The sequence below is a fragment of the Tasmannia lanceolata genome, unplaced genomic scaffold (genome assembly GCF_043159265.1).
Source record: "Tasmannia lanceolata isolate RefF3 unplaced genomic scaffold, GAP_Taslan_0.1 ptg000018l, whole genome shotgun sequence".
NCBI classification, from domain to species: Eukaryota; Viridiplantae; Streptophyta; class Magnoliopsida; order Canellales; family Winteraceae; genus Tasmannia; species Tasmannia lanceolata.
Window position 1 is genome coordinate 3548773 of NW_027518695.1, and position 18539 is coordinate 3567311.

At 38.2% G+C, this 18539-nt stretch overlaps 1 protein-coding gene across 1 annotated transcript; it reads left to right on the top strand.

Annotated features, from left to right (window-relative positions):
• The first annotated feature begins 256 nt into the window (after positions 1-256).
• On the top strand, positions 257-17294 carry LOC143852048 (ubiquitin-like domain-containing protein CIP73). Its single transcript, XM_077361553.1, has 17 exons — positions 257-432; positions 1549-1599; positions 2703-2855; positions 4566-4683; positions 5799-5903; positions 8356-8474; positions 8602-8673; positions 8818-8949; positions 9062-9131; positions 9217-9362; positions 12855-13019; positions 13121-13192; positions 13278-13410; positions 13500-13934; positions 15866-16284; positions 16501-16584; positions 16744-17294. The coding sequence occupies exons 3-17, from the start codon at positions 2727-2729 to the stop codon at positions 16750-16752; spliced, it is 2208 nt and encodes a 735-aa protein (XP_077217668.1). The 5' UTR covers positions 257-432; positions 1549-1599; positions 2703-2726; the 3' UTR covers positions 16753-17294.
• Positions 17295-18539: the final 1245 nt, after the last annotated feature.

The window sequence follows — 18539 nt, forward strand, 5'->3', positions numbered from 1 at the left end:
TTCAGGCGTGCGATCGATCAATGCTACCGGCCCGTTTGAGGAGATATTTTAAATATCTTTGATTTAACTACCGTGGCCGCCCATCATAGGTCCCACTATAAATAAACGGTCCAGATTACCTTTCTACACGGCCAGGTGCATGTCGTAAGTAGTCGTAAGCATGTGTTAGTCACTATTTAAACAAGATTTTTTCCCTATTATCAAATTACTTTTTTGTCATCGCCTCTCTCTCTCTCTCTCACTGCCCACTCTTCTCTCTCTCATCATACGAGAAGAAAAAGACAGAAAGCCCGAGAGAGAGAGAGAGAGAGAGTCCCTCTTTAGGGTTTCTCACGCTTCTTTCATTCCCCTACAAGAATCGATTCTTTCCTTTCTCCTCTTTCTTTTTATTTATTCCTCTTTTTGGTAGAGGTTTCAGCATCTGCTTGCGTGGTGGGCTTAGTTCTTGATCTCTGCAAAACCCTAGTTTTCATTTTTTTTCTGTTTATGGTTCAGATTATCTTTGCTGCCATGTTTCCTATGCTATTTGATATGATTTAGTTGCATTGTTCTCTAAGATTGCTTTGGATTTAAATTTTCTGATGTGAAAATCCTTTAGGCACTGTTCGGATTGCGTGATTTTTTTTTGGTAAAGTTTGGAAAGGAAAAATATTTCTAAGTTTTCTTACTTTTTTACACACAAAAAGATGATTTGAAGTTTTGAACTAACATCACTCAATTTACTTAGATGTACCTTCAATTTATGTTAATATCCCCTCTAAACTAGCCATAATCATATCATTTGCCTCAACATTCCACCAGAAATATTTTTCTTGCAATCCTAACAGGGTCTTATTTTATTGCCTCTGCTGATTGCGATCTGACCCCGATTGCTTTTTAATCGTGTTCATAATTGTAGCTTGGTAGTTTGATTTTTTTTTCCCTGCGTGAATGTTTCTGCGTGTTGAATGAAGAAGAATCAGACATTGAATTTCACTCTTCATTGTGCTTTAATTATTTATCAGCAAAATCATGAGACAAGTTGGGATGAGAGAATCACTTTGATGTTCTCCTTTTTATTCCTCTTCATTGTGTTTTAAATTATTAATCGTTAATTTGCAAACGACAGTCCAGGCAAAGAAATGGGTTCATCAATCATTTTTGTCAATTTAAGTGGCTTAAGCTGTGATGGCATTTTTTATGTTTGTTGTTATTAAACTGAATGATGAATGGAAATCTGTTGTGTTTCATCTTTTTTGAGCATATTAGGCCATGCATGGACTTTTATAGTATTTTTATCCTTTTTTTTTTAATGGTAGCCTTTTTATCCTTATTATCTCATTGATTCAAAATCTGCAATTTCGTAGTATTTCAATTGACATTGTTCGAATTTATGAAGTGGTTGTCATGCTTCCCAATGTTAAGCATCTATGCCCTTAACCTCGAGCGAGTAAAATCTGAAGTAAATTGTGTGCATTTATTAGCCTACAATTGCAAAATTGTTGGATTCATCATTTGTTTTCAAAATCGTACTTTCTTACTTATAGTTGCAAGAATCTTATACTTCAGGTTCAGGTGCTGTTTCATTTCAGAATCTCACCATTCCGTTTGTAGGCTAAGGTAATGCTATACTTTTTCATTCCTGCGAATTTAATCCTTTCTCTATGCTTCGAAATCATTTCTCTACTGTCCTATTTCTTCCCCAAAGTATCTAATGGAGTTTTACTGGCATTTCCTAGTTGGCATCTTAAACCGAGATGTCATGTAAACTGAGATTTTTTTATGTCAACCTCGATTCCCTTATCACTGAAGTAGATGAATCTCCTTTCTACATCTTTATCTAGCTTTTTGATAGGTTGGTCTTTTGATTCGAAACTTCCTAACGCATGATAGGAGGACATATTATGAAATGAGGTGGGTAATTGATACTTCCTGAATTTGCAACGTACAACCAATGGTATAGGTGCATGTCATTGAACCCTTTATTATAATCATTGAACCAACTAGGATGGACTGATACACTTGCGTACAAATGTGCGAGCTAATCACTACTTACACAAGTAAATTAGAAGTGGGGAAACCAGATCAGTGTTCCTTGGATTTTTGAACTTGTGAGAAAGCCCCCGGGGCATCTGGGTGCAGCTACCGAACGACACCATCAGATCCTCCACAACCATCTCTCATCTAGGTTCATTTTTTGGAAGAAACACTATTGTATGTTTTATCTATGTCCAACTTTAAAGCAATTTATCTAAGATTCAAAGATGAGAACTAATTGCTTGCCCAATGTGTTGTTATGATGCCATCCAAAATCAAACATCTTCCTGATTGCATAGACCAAATTAGGTTGATTATAACTTTATTTTAACACGATGTTCTTGTTAATGAATTTAACCATATAGATCTACACATTTGCTAGAATTTTCAATGGCATGCTTGTTTTCCAAAAATATGAAGGTATCTGGGATGATTTATCTGTGTTTACCTTGCACAATGTTCAACTTCAATGTTCATTTATTTTCTCATGATTGTTGATTGATAATTTGAATATTCTCTTATACCTTGCACTAACATCTTTGAATTAATTCTTCAAACTGGTCATTATATCGGTCTTTGACGAAAATGTTTGGTAGATTTAGAAGGGTAGTCTCTTTGGATTTTGTGCAGTCCTTTAATGCATTGCCACTGACTTAATTTTGGTTTCCCTATTGAGGCCCTTTCAGGTTTTATGTACCATTCTGAAGACAATGACAACTAATGGTGCTGATGGAGTATTGTTTTCTGGAGGCGATGAGGCTGAGTGTTCGGAGACTATGGTAGAAATAAAGATAAAAACTCTGGATTCTCAAACATACACTTTAAGAGTGAACAAACGTGTATGTATGATGTCCCCTTTCATTCTTGATACAAATAGATATTGATGCACTGGTTTTTGCTTGGTAGCTAGGTAATTACTTTCTGTAAGTGTGTAGCGCTTAGAGTTAGTTTATGCATGACGTACCATGTCCCCTTTCATTCTTGATACAAATAGATATTGATGCACTGTTTTTTGCTTGGTAGCTAGGTAATTACTTTCTGTAAGTGTGTAGCGCTTAGAGTTAGTTTATGCATGTTTAAAATTGTTTCCTTTATTATTTAGCAAGAAGCAGCATCCAGTTCATAATGTTTGTTTATTGATTGCCTTCTTGAAATATTGTATTCATGTCTGAAGAAATTTGTAGAGCCCTTGAAACTCAAAAATGGAACATTTATGGAAGGGAAGATGCTTATACTTACTACTTTTTACTACATTCTATTACTTGCTTGAGGGTTATTTTAGCCACCGTGCATGTTTTCTGAATGCAGTTATTTTTTACTGCCTTCGTTTAACTTGGTCTTCACTCAATCACTCCTTGGCACTCTAGAGGTAGAGTTCTTTGGAACCTTTTCGTTGCTGCTCTGCTCTTGCTAGTTTGGAGGGAACGAAGATATTGAGAGCGCGCAACATTCACAGTCAAATTTTCTCTGCCGTTGTCCAGTGTGCGACGATTCTCCTTATTTTTAGGGGTGCTTTTGTTACTTCTTTCTGCAGGTCTTGGGAGGGAATTAAGCTGAGAAGTTTTTGTTAGGATCATCCTCGCCCTAGGTGGGATCCTACTCTTGGGTTTTTGAAGCTGAATTTTGATGGGTCTAGCCTTGGGAACCTGGGCCCAAATAGCATTCTTCTCAGGAGTTCTACAAGAGAGATTAGATGGGCTTTCTTGGCCTATTGGTGAGGACTCTAATGAGGCTGAGGTGCAGGCACTCCTTGCTCTAACGAGGCTGAGGTGCAGGCCCTCTTTTAGTATTCGGCTTGTGGATCCGGATCCTCTTGGTCATCTTATCATTGAGGGTGGCTTTCTCAATGTGGTTAGATGGATGCACGATGGGAATGTTCTACTTGGAGGTTCACAGATGCTATTGAAGAGATTCTTGATTCGTTTGAGGTCATGATACAAAGATTTGTCATGTTTGGCAATTTTCCAATTGCAATGCTGATCAGCTTCCTTTTTAATGAATTCATCTTGCCATTTCAAAAAAAAAATGCTGATCAGCTTCCTCTTATTGTAGTCGACAAAGTTGAGATCTTATCGTTTGATTGCCTTCTTCCCCAAGTTGGTGTTATTTGATATATATATGTGTGTGTGTGTGTGTGTGTATATATATATTTTTTTGCCTTTTCTTTTTCTGTTTTGTTTGTTGCTTTTTTTCTTTTTCGAGTTTCCCTCGGTCTTGGTGTTTCTCTTGCTCTTTGGGGTTTTGATGATAATCTTGGAATTTGCCGACTGTATATGCTGATTTTTTTGAATGGCACAAATGTTCATATTTTTATAACATGATAAACTAAAAAAATGTATATGGTAGAAACATTTGTATGCACAATATCAACATATAACTTTTGGGAGATATGGGATTTTAAAACTGCATAGCAGCAAAGAGATATATGTTACTCATCCTTTACATTGTTGATGGAATTTATTCATTTCTTGGCATTTGCCTTTTACCACTTTCTTTTTTCCCCTGAATGGCAAACCTATCTCTTTTTAATTTTTCTGAATGTTCTGCAGATGCCGGTTCCTGCATTGAAGGAACAAATAGCGACAGTTACTGGTGTCTTATCAGAACAACAACGTCTAATATGTCGTGGAAAGGTTTTAAAGGATGATCAGCTTCTTTCAGCCTACCGTATCCTTTCTATTGATTTGGTTTTTGGTGGGTTATGGTAAACTTTGATTCTATTTTCTCCAAAAAAGTGTTGCTTACACATTCATTTTTTCCATCCCGTTATGTCTTGTGAGTTGTGCCATAATTAAATGACTTTTTCATAGTATTACAGTATGTACTCATGTTTGATCTTTCTCTCACCATATTTTGTGAGGTGGATTATGATATGAGGTATTTGATTCTACCTGATGTTCATTATTTTATTCATAGTATTTGATTTTTTTGACATGAGATCTTCTAAATTTAGTTGGAATAATGGTGGAGTTTTTGTGTGTGTGTGTGTGTGCGCGCGCGACATGCAGTAGGAGTGTATTTCACTATTTCTTTTACCCAGAGTACCTATTGTTAAGTTAATTAGATAGGGCCCATCATGGATGGTCTTAATGGCATCTTGTAATTCCGCACAACTGATATTATACAAAGACATCAATTTGTGGTGTTTGGGATTCAACTTACACAAAAATTTACTTCATCATTTTTTCTTCTTTCTCCATCTTTCGTCACAGAACCAAGCAATGATGGTCTTCTAACCTTTAACAGTCCCCCCTTTAGCCTTATTATATATCTCTCTGTGAGTGCAGTATCACCTTCCATCAATGTCTACTTTAATTCGGAAGCGGTTGACATTGTTTTTTTTGGTGCCGTGTACTATTTATTGGACTTCATGTCTGAAAATGATCTGTATTATAAGGATATGCTTGTGTGATATCTAAGCATTATTTTGTGTAATTTGCTGCAATTTAAGTGCATTCAAATATTCAATTTTGCAAGAGAGTCCATTTCCCGAGTTTGATAAATATGGCTAAATTTGTCAATTGGTTGTACCTTCTGCACTACTTTTACTAGTGACATGGTGATTTTATTACTATTTATATCTTCAGGAGCTCTCATTCACGCGATTGCATTCTTTCATTTTAGCAGCTTTTTGGATATCAGTTTTCAGCTTCGGAGCTTGCTTGAGGCATTTCGTTGGCTGTTATGTAACTTTTTCTTCATTACCTTGATTCATTTGTATTTCCGTTTGAATTTTTGTCCAATTTTTTCAGACAATTGGTTTCAAACTTAATTATATTTAGATGTGGAGGATGGTCACACATTGCATCTGGTTGTTAGGCAACCACTTCCCTCGTCATCATCTACAACTGGCTTAATGGGATCTGAGAGTGCACCAGATAATCCAGGTTTGCTATGATTTAAGAAAACTTACTCAACTATTTTTCCGGTCCAATTATTCATTCAATGCATTTTTTTCGATATTGTTTAAAATTTAAATGAAGTCTGTTTACTTGTTACGTTACAGAACAAATTCTTTTTGTGAGCTATTTCTTTCTAGAGCTATTGATGAATATTTCCCAACATGCTTTACTGTTTGTTTGTAATAAGTTATGTTATTATCAGTTTGTGCATGCATTACCTCATCATTTCATTCTTCTCATAGGTAAATGGATTGAATATGTCACTCTGGGAATTTTGAGAAATGAAAACTCAAGTCATTCTAGTTCTAGTGGTATTGGATAGGAGGAGAGGTCGAGGTGTTGATCTTCTTCTCAAGAGGAGATGTACACACCATTGCAAAGTTAACCTAAACCTCATCCAAATGTAACTTAAGTTCCTGACTCAGCTTACATTTCAAGCTGCTTCTGTTTGCAATTTGATGTTAACGGAGAAAATTCTAGTATTACCTACATTTCACCTGATTCTTTATGATTTCATGTTTATAAAACTTAGAAACCAATTTTATTAGGTATTTGAAGTATTAAAGACACATTGATCTTATTTAGTTAAACTTTTAAGTTTTCCTTCAAGAAATATGACTTACTAGCATTGGGGAGATTTTGCCATTAGCTAACATGGAATAGGTTTTTTTTTTTGTAGAGATATAAAATTTTCTCTCTCCCTCTCCCTCTGTGTGTGCGCGCGTGCTTGTACTTGTATGTATGCATGTCTATATTGTGGTTGACCAATATAATTAAAAGTTTTCCTTCAAGAAATATGACTTACTATCATTGGGGAGTTTTTGCCATTAGCTAACAGGGAATAGTTTTTTTGTAAGTGGACAACTAGAGATTAAAATTCTGTGTGTGTGTGTGTGTGTGTGTGTGTGTCTGTATATATGCATGTCTATATTGTGGTCGGCCAATATAATTAATGAATAGAAAAGTCCTCCCTCATGAAAAGTTCTATTTCGCATCATCTTCATCTCCTTTGTGTTCATCAAAGGTATAAAGCTTTTACATTTTATGATAGCTAAGATTCGAACAAGGAGAAAGGATCTAAACCCATTCAAACCATGGTTTAAAATATTGGGCAATATGTATTGTATTGTTTGATAAGTATTGGAAACTCAAGGGTCTAATGTGTTTTGTACCCTTTAATAGGAGCTTACAAACTGAAATGTATTAGTAGTTTATGTGACACTGATATGTCTTCCATATCAGTTGGGGTCATGTGATTATTATTATTATTTTTTTGGGGGCGGGGGTAGAAAGTAAAAACACAAATGAACCCTATGCTTCATTATTTTCTCTTGTTTTTCCATGCGATTAAAGATCATATGACCAAATCCCATAACTAACTAGAGTCGACCATTAAAACATGATTTGAAACTCAAATTGACGGATTGGAGGCAGGTTCATAGAATTGAGAATTTTCTGTTTCAGGTAAAAGACTTCATTTCCCCTATCCTATGTTACATGGATTCTTCCGAAAGGGCGAAGAATCCGTGTCGGACACGTCTCGGATTCCAATACTTTAGGATTCACGGTGACACTTCTAGGTCTCTTTTAATCGTTTTCTTTTTCCGAATATTGCCATCACAACTTTACAATTACTTCACGTTTTAAGCTTTATCCATCATAATAGTCAGGTTTTTATATTTTTTATATGAAAAAAAAAATATTTACTCAACTTACTAATTTTTTTAATATATTATTAATTATAATTAAAATTTCAGAATAAATTAAAATATTTTGGTGAATCCACGAATCTTTCTTCTTGAGGTTTGCCGAATCCCACACTCGTACCCGTACTAATGCAGCATAGCCCCTACCCTTCTTTTTTGTTATGGATTATTTGTCGAACGTAAAAAATTGCACGGTTCATTTATCCAAGCCATAGAGTCTGACAGTCCTATCATAGCTGGGGACTGGAAAAGCCCTTTATCTATTTCTATGGTGCATGAGAGATTAACATCTTCAAACACTCCTATATATGGTTGTTTCTCTGCTTTGATGGTTATTGTTTCATCAAGGATATTATGGCTTGGATAGATGTTGATTCTTCTTTTTTATTTGTAATTTTGTGCTTCACTTTTGAACTTTATAATTTGGGATTTGCTAGGGTCCATCGCAGAAGGCATTTCACGGAACTTCCGTTGCATGAGAGAGAGCAGCCACCTCATGAATAATGACAAAATTTATTGGAAAGTGAGCCTATGTGGCTGCTCTCATGCACCTCATGAATAATGACAAAATTTGTTGGAAAGTGAGCCTATGTGGCTGCTCTCTCATGCAACAGACGTTCCGTGAAATGCCTTTTGCGATGGACCCTAGCAAATCCCTTATAATTTATGTATTACTGAAAGATAGGTTTCAGTTTGACCCAGTAAATATTAACTGCTCCTACCATCTGCAGCAACCGACCCCGCTTCAAATGCTACTCATAATCGAGGTAATCAAGTAGCTCACAGTGTAATGCTTGGAACTTTCAATGTATCTGAGCAAGGGGATGGAGCCATGCAAGATCTTGGTCGGGTAAGGAATGAGTGAAAGTAGTAGTGAACAATTTTTCTTTTTTGTTTTGATGGTGTTTCTCTCCAAGTTAATGATTCTTCTTTGTTATTTTCCTTTTTATTTTCTGTTTTATGTTCTATACGTGCAGATTATCTCGTCTGTTCTCAGTTCTATTGGAATTGGTAATACTGGAACTGGGGCTGAAGGCATTGATCTTAGGGTAATACCTTTTTGTAGCTTGTCTGTTTTACATTCATTTCAAATTTGTGGTCAGATAAGTTCTTCCATCAGAAACTTCCATCTTTGCTATTTTCCAAGTGATATGTATATCTCGTTTATGTGTGGTTACTTTGTTTCGTGGCAGGACTATGGCTCGGAGAGACTTGGCTCGGTCCAAGTTCAAGCTGACCAGACTGCAGCAAGGGCTCAACTTGACCCACTGGATGGTGCTTTCCGTCTTCCACCTGCAGTATCTACTGGTCCTATGCAACCAACTGTAAGATGCAGGACAGCCTACTTGACTTTGCTGTGTTCTCATTTCTTATATTGCTCTATTTATTATCTACAAAGTGTCTATTGTGCCAATTATTTTGTCTTGTGTTTTGTAGCCCATTCCCGATTCTTTATCAACTTTGTCCCAGTATTTAAGCCATTTGATTCATGAATTCAGTGCGAACGGTCAGTGTTTTTTTTAATCGTGAGATTCTTAAGCATATGTTCGCTTTTCTGATCTAAGCCGGTTGAAACATATGGCTGTTGGCAGGCATAAGTGATGCTATGCAAAGAAGAAATACTGGTGCTGGTTCACATACAGGTGCTGGGCAAGGTCTTCCGACACCGGCATCCTTGGCAGAAGTCATGCTATCTACAAGGCAAATGCTCCTTGGACAGGCTGGAGAATGTCTATCTGTATGTGCTCTAGTAATTCACGCCAATTTTCAGTTTTTTAAAGGCTTTTATTTTCCCAGTATATGCATATGGAATAGCAGATTTTATCTCGAGCAAGAATATGTTCTTTTGTACATTGCATAGTTGCCAGAGTGGGAAGCGAGTGCGAGAAGTGGTGCGGGAAGTGAAAGTAGTAAGCGAGAGGTTTAGAAAAGAGAGAATGCAGGAAGTGAAAGGCTCAAAAGAAAGTACAGAGAAAATGCGTGGGAAACGTTAAAATAAAATATTTAATAAGCCTCATTGGAAGCGAGCAAGAAGTGCATAGAGTAGGATTGTAGTAGGTTAGTGAAGAGAATGATTAATGTAGTTAAGGATTACGAGTTGACAAGAAGACTTGACGACTAATTATTACAAGTTTTAGGAATTTACAATTTCACATGTTTATTTATTTATATTTGATGTTAACTGTTAAGTTTTTGGAAAAAGATGCACATAATTTTCATTTGTAACATAAGATGGTTTTCAAGTTTTAATTGCACTCTTTTTAGTCACCTAAATACTTAAATAGGATGCATACTCTTAATTAAAAGGAAATGCATAGGAAGCATTTGGGCCCTAAATTTGTTAATTTGGAAAGGGAAAAGGACTTAGAGTCGGAAGCGGGTTTCTGGGAAAGTGAGCTTCCGATCCAATTAGGAAGTTTCTTCATGAAACACAAATCAGATGTCTTATCTTTGTTTTCACTTATCTTTGTTTTCACGTTTTGAGTCAAGTTATTGATCATCACGACACTCGAATCAGACAGTTAAGAAGTGATGGTGGGTGTGAATATAGTTCCCAAACCTTCGGAAACTTCTGTCATATTGTATTTTGCATCAATTCTCTTGCCTATCTACACCATCTCATAATGATGTAACCGAACGTAAGCACTGTCACATCATAGAAGTGGGGGTTGTACATGATGTCTCACTCTGAAACTCTTAAGCATTTATGGGCGGAGGTTTTCCATAAAGCGAGCCATGACTTTTACCAGCTTCCATCATCTACAATGGGATATCGATTTCCTATGTACACTCACTTGTCAACATTCAAATGATTCTCCTTTGCTTGTTTGAGGGCAAATGCTATCTCCACTTACCAGTGACACGGCGGAATAATTTATCACCTAAGGCAATCACATATATTTTTTGAGGTATAGTGATGAGCGTTGTGTGTAGCAATGCTATTTCTCTTCTGTCTAGGAAGATATTAATCTCATGTGATGTTGTGTTTTTTGAAGGCCATTTCTATGACCTTCGGATGTGAGATTAAGGGGGAGATACCATGATCTTCCTCTTGCTCTGCATGTTCTGCTTTCGTTCAGAGTGTGGATCTTATAGCCATATGGAAAATACTATACTCGCTAACACAAACATAAGTATGCATTAGCAGCTCAGGTGACAAGGACTAGCAAACCCACTTCTTTTCCAGTGGCTATTGCCATTGACAGATGGTTAGAGGCTATGGCAGAGGAGATGAGGGTTTTGTATAGAAATGATACATGGGAGCTTGTTTTTAGATACCCTGCTAAGAATGTTGTTGGATTTAAATGGGTTTACAAATTAAAACAAAAAGTTGATGGCGCCATAGACATATACAAGGTAAAGGCACATTTAGTAGAAAAAGTATATAATCAACAACAGGGACTAACAATTCAAAAAAAAAAAAAAATCAACTATAGGGACTAGAGTATTATATCTAAGATTCTAAATCAGTATACGGATATGTACACGGGAACAGAGATATAAATCGACATTTTCCAAATTCTAAGAGAGATACAGATACGGGTGTTGATACTATGAGATAAGACAAAAGACATGTATAAATAAAATGCCATTGAGCTTAACTAGAAAAGGATAGTCAAATAGATCTTGAAGAAGATTAAACAAAAAAACAAGAAAGATATTGCTGGAAAGGACTTCTCTTTTACATGAAAATGATCTTAAAAGCCCCCAAATTTGCTAGGGGTGCAACTTGGGTCGGGTTGAACCCATCGGGTTCAACCTGATTTTTATTTGGGTTGGGTTCAGATAGGCAAAGTTCGGGTCGGGTTAGGGTTGGAAAAGGCTAACCCGAGAGTGAAATCAGGTTGGGATAGGGTTGAGTCATCGGCAACCCGACAACCCAACAACTCGAATCCCTAATTCCAGTTAAGGCATGAGTCTGTCTGTCTTCCTTTTTTGGCTATCATCTTTCCTCTACTTAATAAGGGTTAGCTTTGGGAAAGGCTTACTGCCATGCGTCTAGCCGTCCCCTATTTATTAGGGTTTTGAAAAGTGAAAAACACAAAAGGCCATATCATTCAAAATCGCTAGTGTTCTATTCCCCTAATGGTTTTGAAAACGAAAATGCAAAACCCAAAGCCGCTAGTATTTCCCTCCTTCATGGCTTTGCCCTCTCTAAACCTCTCGAATTTTTTGGCTTTTGAACAATCCGGAGGAAGAAGAAGAGAGAAAGAAGAATCGATGACGGTCACCTATGTATTTTTTCCCTTTTTCGGGATTTGTTTCATTTTTTTTCAGTTTTTCTTCCTCTCTTCTACCATTTTCCGTAGAATTAATAACCTAGATTTCATATGGCAATACCATTTTCTTAAGGAAGGGAACGGCGTTGCCTGTTTCAAAGGGCAATTGAGCTACAAGCCCCTGATTTTTCTATTTTTTACTAGATTTCTCTTGATTTCTTCTCCGTCATGTTACATGGATTCTTCTAGATGGGAGATTCCAATACTTCAGGATTCCCTGAGACACTTCTAGATCTCTTTTATCTGCATAGCACTACAACAACTTTACAATTACCTCATGTCTTGAGTTTCACCCATCCTACTAGCAAGTTTCGTTAATAGAAATAAAATATTATATCTACTTAACCTATTAAATTTTTTAATATATTTCTTGTTATAACCATATTATTATGTAAGAAAATAAAATTTGAAAATTGATTAAAATATTTTGGAGAATCCATGAATCGTTCTTTTTGAGGTTTGCCGAATCCGATTCTCGATACCCGTGTCGGATTCCGACACTTGTATCTGTACTAATGCAACATAGCTTCTCCATCTTGCTTTTCTCCTCGGGTTGTGACTTGGGTCGGGTTCGGGTTTGGGTTTGGTTTGACCCTTGGGGGGTGAATTGGGTCGGTCTTGGGTTGATGTTATGCTCATTCGGGTTGGGTTGGGGCCTCAACCCGACCCAAGTTGCACCCCTAAAATTCCCCCAGTGATGTCAGAGTGGATAATTTTATGTTTATGGATCTTAATGATTCTGAATGAGAAAGCTTTTGCATAGCTTGTCCAGTTAATTCAGAGAACCATCCTAAAGCTAACTGGAGCATGGCTTGCGTTGCATAAGAAATCTGTCAGAAAACATGATACTAGATGCCTAGGATTCCTATGTTCTGTTGGTTATGAGTTATGACATAAGCATATTTCTGCTGAATTGTTTTTTCAGAACACAATTCTATGTTTTTTGGCAGCAACTTGCAACACAACTAGCGGAGGAGGCGGGTGTGACTGATCCTCTTGCGCGAATGAGCATTCAATCCAGAACTATGAGATCTGGAGTTCTTTTGCAAAATCTAGGTGCTCTGTTACTTGAGCTTGGTCGCACAACCATGACATTGAGGATGGGTCGCACACCAGTAGGTTTCTTTTATTTATTATTTATTATTTTATTTTATACATTTGTGTCTATAAAATACGTGTGCTACAACAGATAATGTGAGCATATTTCTTTTCACAGTCCGAAGCTGTGGTTAATGCTGGACCGGCAGTTTTCATATCCAGATCTGGCCCTAATCCCATCATGGTTCAGGTAAATACTCTTTTAACAGTTTTATGAAAATTATCTCATTTCATGTCATCATTTTCTTTTCCTCTGTTAAACTTTGTATCTTCAGCCTGTTCCTTTTCAACCGGGAACAAGTTTTGGTGCAACTCCCATGGGATCTGTACATCCTAGCCACAGCTCAGCTGGTGGCACACTTGGTTCTGGGTTTCTCCCAAGGAACATCGACATACGGATACGTACAGGTGGCATATATTTTTACCTGAGCCATTCTATACCCTTGGTGTTTAATGTGCATCCTCCTATAATTTTTAATCATCTTCTTTACCTTCAGGGTCCTCAATGTTCACTTCCGATGCCAACAACCTAGGGGAACCGGCTGGTTCTGATCAGCCTCATGTGCAAATGGGTCCAACAAGAAGTCCATCAATTGCGGGAGATTCTGGGGTACGGGTAGTGCCTGTAAGGACTGTTGTGGCAGCGGTACCTGCTACAGCCAGTCGTCCTCGTCCGGCTTTTCCTGGTAGTTCTGTTGGACTTTTCTACCCACTTGTTGCACGATTTCCAAACCCAAGTACTGGGCCTTCCAATGATCCAAGAGGTTCTCAAGCATCTAGTGAACATCAAAGTAATTTAGGATTGAATATTGGAGCTGCTATAGGAGATGGCAATTTGCAGACAGACAATTTTTTTGCCGCGAATTCTGTATCTGCTGTACCTTCTGAAATGATGAATCCTTCAGCAAATGCATCAACTCAGCAGCAACAAGGTTAGTAGTGCGGCTTCTTGGTTTCATAGGCGACATAATTGTTGCTTGACTTTCTGGTTTAGTTAAATCCTTGTAGTTCCTACGTAAAATCTTGGAGCCTGAACATGCATAAAATCTAACTTATTTTGTTATGTCAGTGCTGGGTGTTCTATAAAGAACCTATTTAGTGATGCAGGGAATATATCTTCCAGTAAAATAAATTGTTGAGGATTTAGGTTGATACCCTGTCATGTGAAAAGAAATAAAAAGCTGTTTTGGCACATTGACGGTAGATTTAAAGGCTGATGGGGTCACATCAATGAGTAAAATGGCTTATTTCCCAAGCATGAAGAGGATGCCATAGGACCGTACCCATATAGTTCCCGCTCCTGTCGTATACGCTGAGTTCCATGGTTCAAGACGAAGATGATACCCTTTCCTACTTATTATCATTGCTCTTGGAATGAAATCGGAATAATACCTCGTTCCAATTTAATTATCTTGGTTTCAGAAGATTTGGGATATCACAGAACCAGCTGGCCCATTTCTGAAATTCATCCTCCTGCGATGCCTCATTCACTGTCCCAATAAGAATTCTTTAGGATGCGTTCTCGATCTTCCACCTCTTTTCCTGAAATGATTACCGCATGGCAATTCCCCTCCTCAGGGACCGTCATCGTGGCTTCCTCCGGTTGGCCATCTTTAATACTCATACTTGGCTCTCTGTCTTCATTGCTTGAACCTTTGCTCTGAATTGGTTTTTTCAAACACCAGTAGCATTCCTTCATCGAAATTTATGGTACCCACACTCCTTACATAACCAGTCTCCCTTTAGAACCTGGTTTCTGTTTAGTGGGGATTCCTCTATTTTTCTTCCTTCTTCGCTTCCATATGCTATTCTCCCTCTTTTTTTTAAAAAAAAATTTCAAAGGTAACTGAATTTCAATGAAAGAGCCAAACCGAGTACAATAAGTGGGAACACGGCGTCCCACTAGATACAAGCTCACTTCAATGCGCCCACTTTATATACATAAATACCCCTTTCAAGGGCCCACTCCTATCTAGGGATTGACAGTCCCCATCGACTCTCGCTCTGCACCCTCCTTTGTAAGCCGATCAGCCGTGTCATTTGCTAAACGTCTCCTGTGAGAGAATTCCAAATGTTATCTTTGACAAAGATCTCAAATTTTTTACATTATGTTTGCAAGGTTCCACGGCCCAGACACCCTATTTCTAGCCCACACCATAACATTGCCATGAGTCCCCTTCAATGATCAATGTCGCTACTTAGGAGCCACCTTAACCTTTGCGACTTTTTTCCCAAATGACTGTCCTCCAATTTCTTAGAATTTCCCCCGTAGTATATGAGGCTAAAGTAAAGTCGGTCCTGCCCTAACAGACTAGGTCAATTTTAATTTCCATTATTTCCTTACCAATCTTCTTCTTGTTTTGGTCTTTTTAAAATAGAAAGGTTCTGCTCACTTTCAAAACTTTGAGCCCATGCCATCCCTCCCATTCCCCTCTCCCGGTTGTGGCCCGGGCTCTCCCCCCGTTGTCATCAACCTACTCCTATTACTCCATGTCTCTTTTTATCTCTAATCCTACCTCCATAACTTGCGATGAAATGTCGGTTGTGGGTCATCATCCTACCTCCATAACTTGCGATGAAGTGTCGGAAGCACCCACTATGCACAGAGCTATGGCTTCTAGAGCATACCATTCCAGATAATCTGACTGTATGTGGTCCAAGTATAGGGCGGCTTCGTTGCTCCCTGTCATTACCAACTTTCATAGTTCACTATAATTCTCAGAAAACTATCAATACCAAATGAAATAATTTTTGAATGCATCAAGCATTCATCTTCAATTTTCTTTTCAGAAAATTCAGTTGTCTGGGAAAAATATGCTGAACCACATTAGGCTGATAACTGCTTACATGTTTCTCTCTCTAGGGCCGTCGCTGACTTCCAGTACAAGCCAACAGGAGATACCTGGTAATAGTAATAATAGTAATAACACTCAATCAAGTGATGCTTCTCAAAATCTCCGAGACTCTGCGATACACAATGAAAGCAGATTTGATCGGTTGCTTAGTACCATATTCCAAGGAGAGCAGTTCCATGTCAGTGATGTCAACTTCCAGGGCGGAGCCACTGGTTCCGTTGCAGAGACTATTGACACAACAAGAGAGGCTGAAGCACATGAGTCGTCAAGAGCAGAGGATATTGATCAAGGCATTTTCTTCTCTAATTTGGTAAGGCAGATTATGCCCTTCATATCACAAAGCACTGGCATGGGGCCATCTGATGCTTCACCAGTGAGGATCGATACTGCTGGGCCCAGAACTTCATCAGACTCTTCAACAGCTCAAGTAAGAAGCATCACTTGTACTTGAAAAGCTACCATTTTCAATCTTTACACTTGTTTTTGGCTTCTTGCTCGTGATTTTTTTTCCTACAAGAAAAGCGAGGATTGGTTGGATTCTTGTGATATTTGTGCCTTCCAAAGGATTCATACATATTGTCCAAATGATAGATATAAAGCCAGTGCTCTAGTCTGCGAACTAAGCAATAACATGTGTATGCAGACTGAGAGGGAGAATTCTTTTGGTATTGGGAGCTCACATCGTCATGGTGGTCCTTCTAGCCCGCCAAATTCAAAGCGCCATAAGGTATTAACACTGAAAACTTCTATTTATTACGGACTTAATATCGAAGTTAAAGTTCAGTGGAAAGAATTAACCAGGTAGACAATTCTTGTTGCATAACTTTTAGCAGTTATTCGTTTGCTTCACTAAATTGAGAATAACTTGAAGCCTTTCTTACTGTAGAGGGAGTGATGACATGCGACCTAAGTTTATCATTGAAAGCATTAATGGTGGATCCAGACAATCTAGACTTGTTCATGCCGTGGTATGTGCATTGCATATTTTTTTTCTCAAAGTGGCGGCCGTGTTTCGAATGGTCACATGGTCCATTTTCCCCCGACTCGAGAAAAAAACAACGGATGAGAACCCTTCTGGTTTAGTTATATACTCAACCCAAAGAAGAAAAAAACATGGATGAGAACCCTCCTGGTTCAGTTATTTACTCATTTCCCAGAAGAAAAAACAATGGATGAGAACCCTCATGGTATAGTTATATATACTCATTTCCCAAAGAAATAATGGATGAGAACCCTCCTGGTTTAGTTATATACTACTTTTTTATGTATTCCTCTTTGCTTTGCCATTAGTTGCGTCCATGTGTGATGAATGCTTGAATAGCATCCAAAAAGTTGACTTTTATTATGATGCTTGCTCTTGTAAGTTCAAAGATTTGTGAGTAGTTGATTTACAATTACTGCATAGTGGTCAAGTTGATTGCTTCTTTGCAGGTACTTTAGTAAGGTCTTCAAATTTTTTTTTTCTTCCCTGTATTTTATGCTTAAGATCAAACACGATGATAGAGTGTGACCCACTGGATGTTGCAGGAACTCATTTGTAAACTTCAGAGTTATGGCATTGTTTTTCTTATTTAATGCTTCAGATTTGCTTGCGTCCATCGCAGAAGGCATTTCGCGGATGGGCTGTTGCATGTGAGAGCAATGAAGACAAAATCTGCTGAAAAGTGAGCCTGTGTGGCTGCTCTCACATGCAACAGCCCATCTGCAAAATGCCTTTTACTGGGTCCCACTGGTGTCTTGTACGTGATTGCATCCATTGCCTCGTGTAAGTGATTGTATTAATGGATTAAGCGACTAAAATCATCTGATCAAGAGGTGTTCTCAATAGCTCAATTTAGCCTTTTAGCAAAATAAAAGGCCTAGTGGGTGGGCATAGAAGTGACTTTCTTTTTAGCCTTTTATTACTGTACAAATAGTCATTTCATAAGAAGCTCAATGTTAGTCATCTAAACCGTTGATCCAAGTCCTACCTTGATTGGACGTTCCCAACCCCTTATCTGTTGATTTTTACAGGCCTTAATCCAATATGAGATTTGCTAGCGTCCATTGCAGAAGGCATTTCGAAGATGGTCTGTTGCATCTGACAGCAGCCACCACATGAATGAAGACAAAATCTGCTGAAAAAGTGAGCCTCTGTGGCTGCTGTCAGATGTAACAGACCATCCGCGAAGTGCCTTCTGTGATAGACGCTATAAAATCCCATCTAATATACAGGATGTTAGTCCAGGACTTCAGTTTGCCGCACCTAGACTGTTGTGGTTGCACTGTCCCTCGTGAACCAAATTCGACTTTGAGAGTAGAGTGTGCTATTCCCGGGCTCTGCAGGGGTAAAATTGTGGGTCCACACCATCAGAGAATGAGGTATAAAATGGTGGAACCCACCCTAATGCATAAGGTTGGGTAGAGATGGTGGACCCCACCTCATAAAATGGCAGGCACTACCACACTTATCGTTTGATTCACATGGTGGCCCCATCACATCAAAGGTAGAGGTTAACATGGTAGACCCCATCCTACCAATAACATGAGGAGTAAAATGGTGGGCCCCACCCATGCTAGACATGGTTCTATGATGTTGGGCCCTGTCCTCGCATGAGGTGTGAATAGTGGGCACACCTTATGCATGGGTTGAGTAGAGATTGTGGGCCAACCAGATCAAGTGTAAAAGGGTGGCCGCCACTC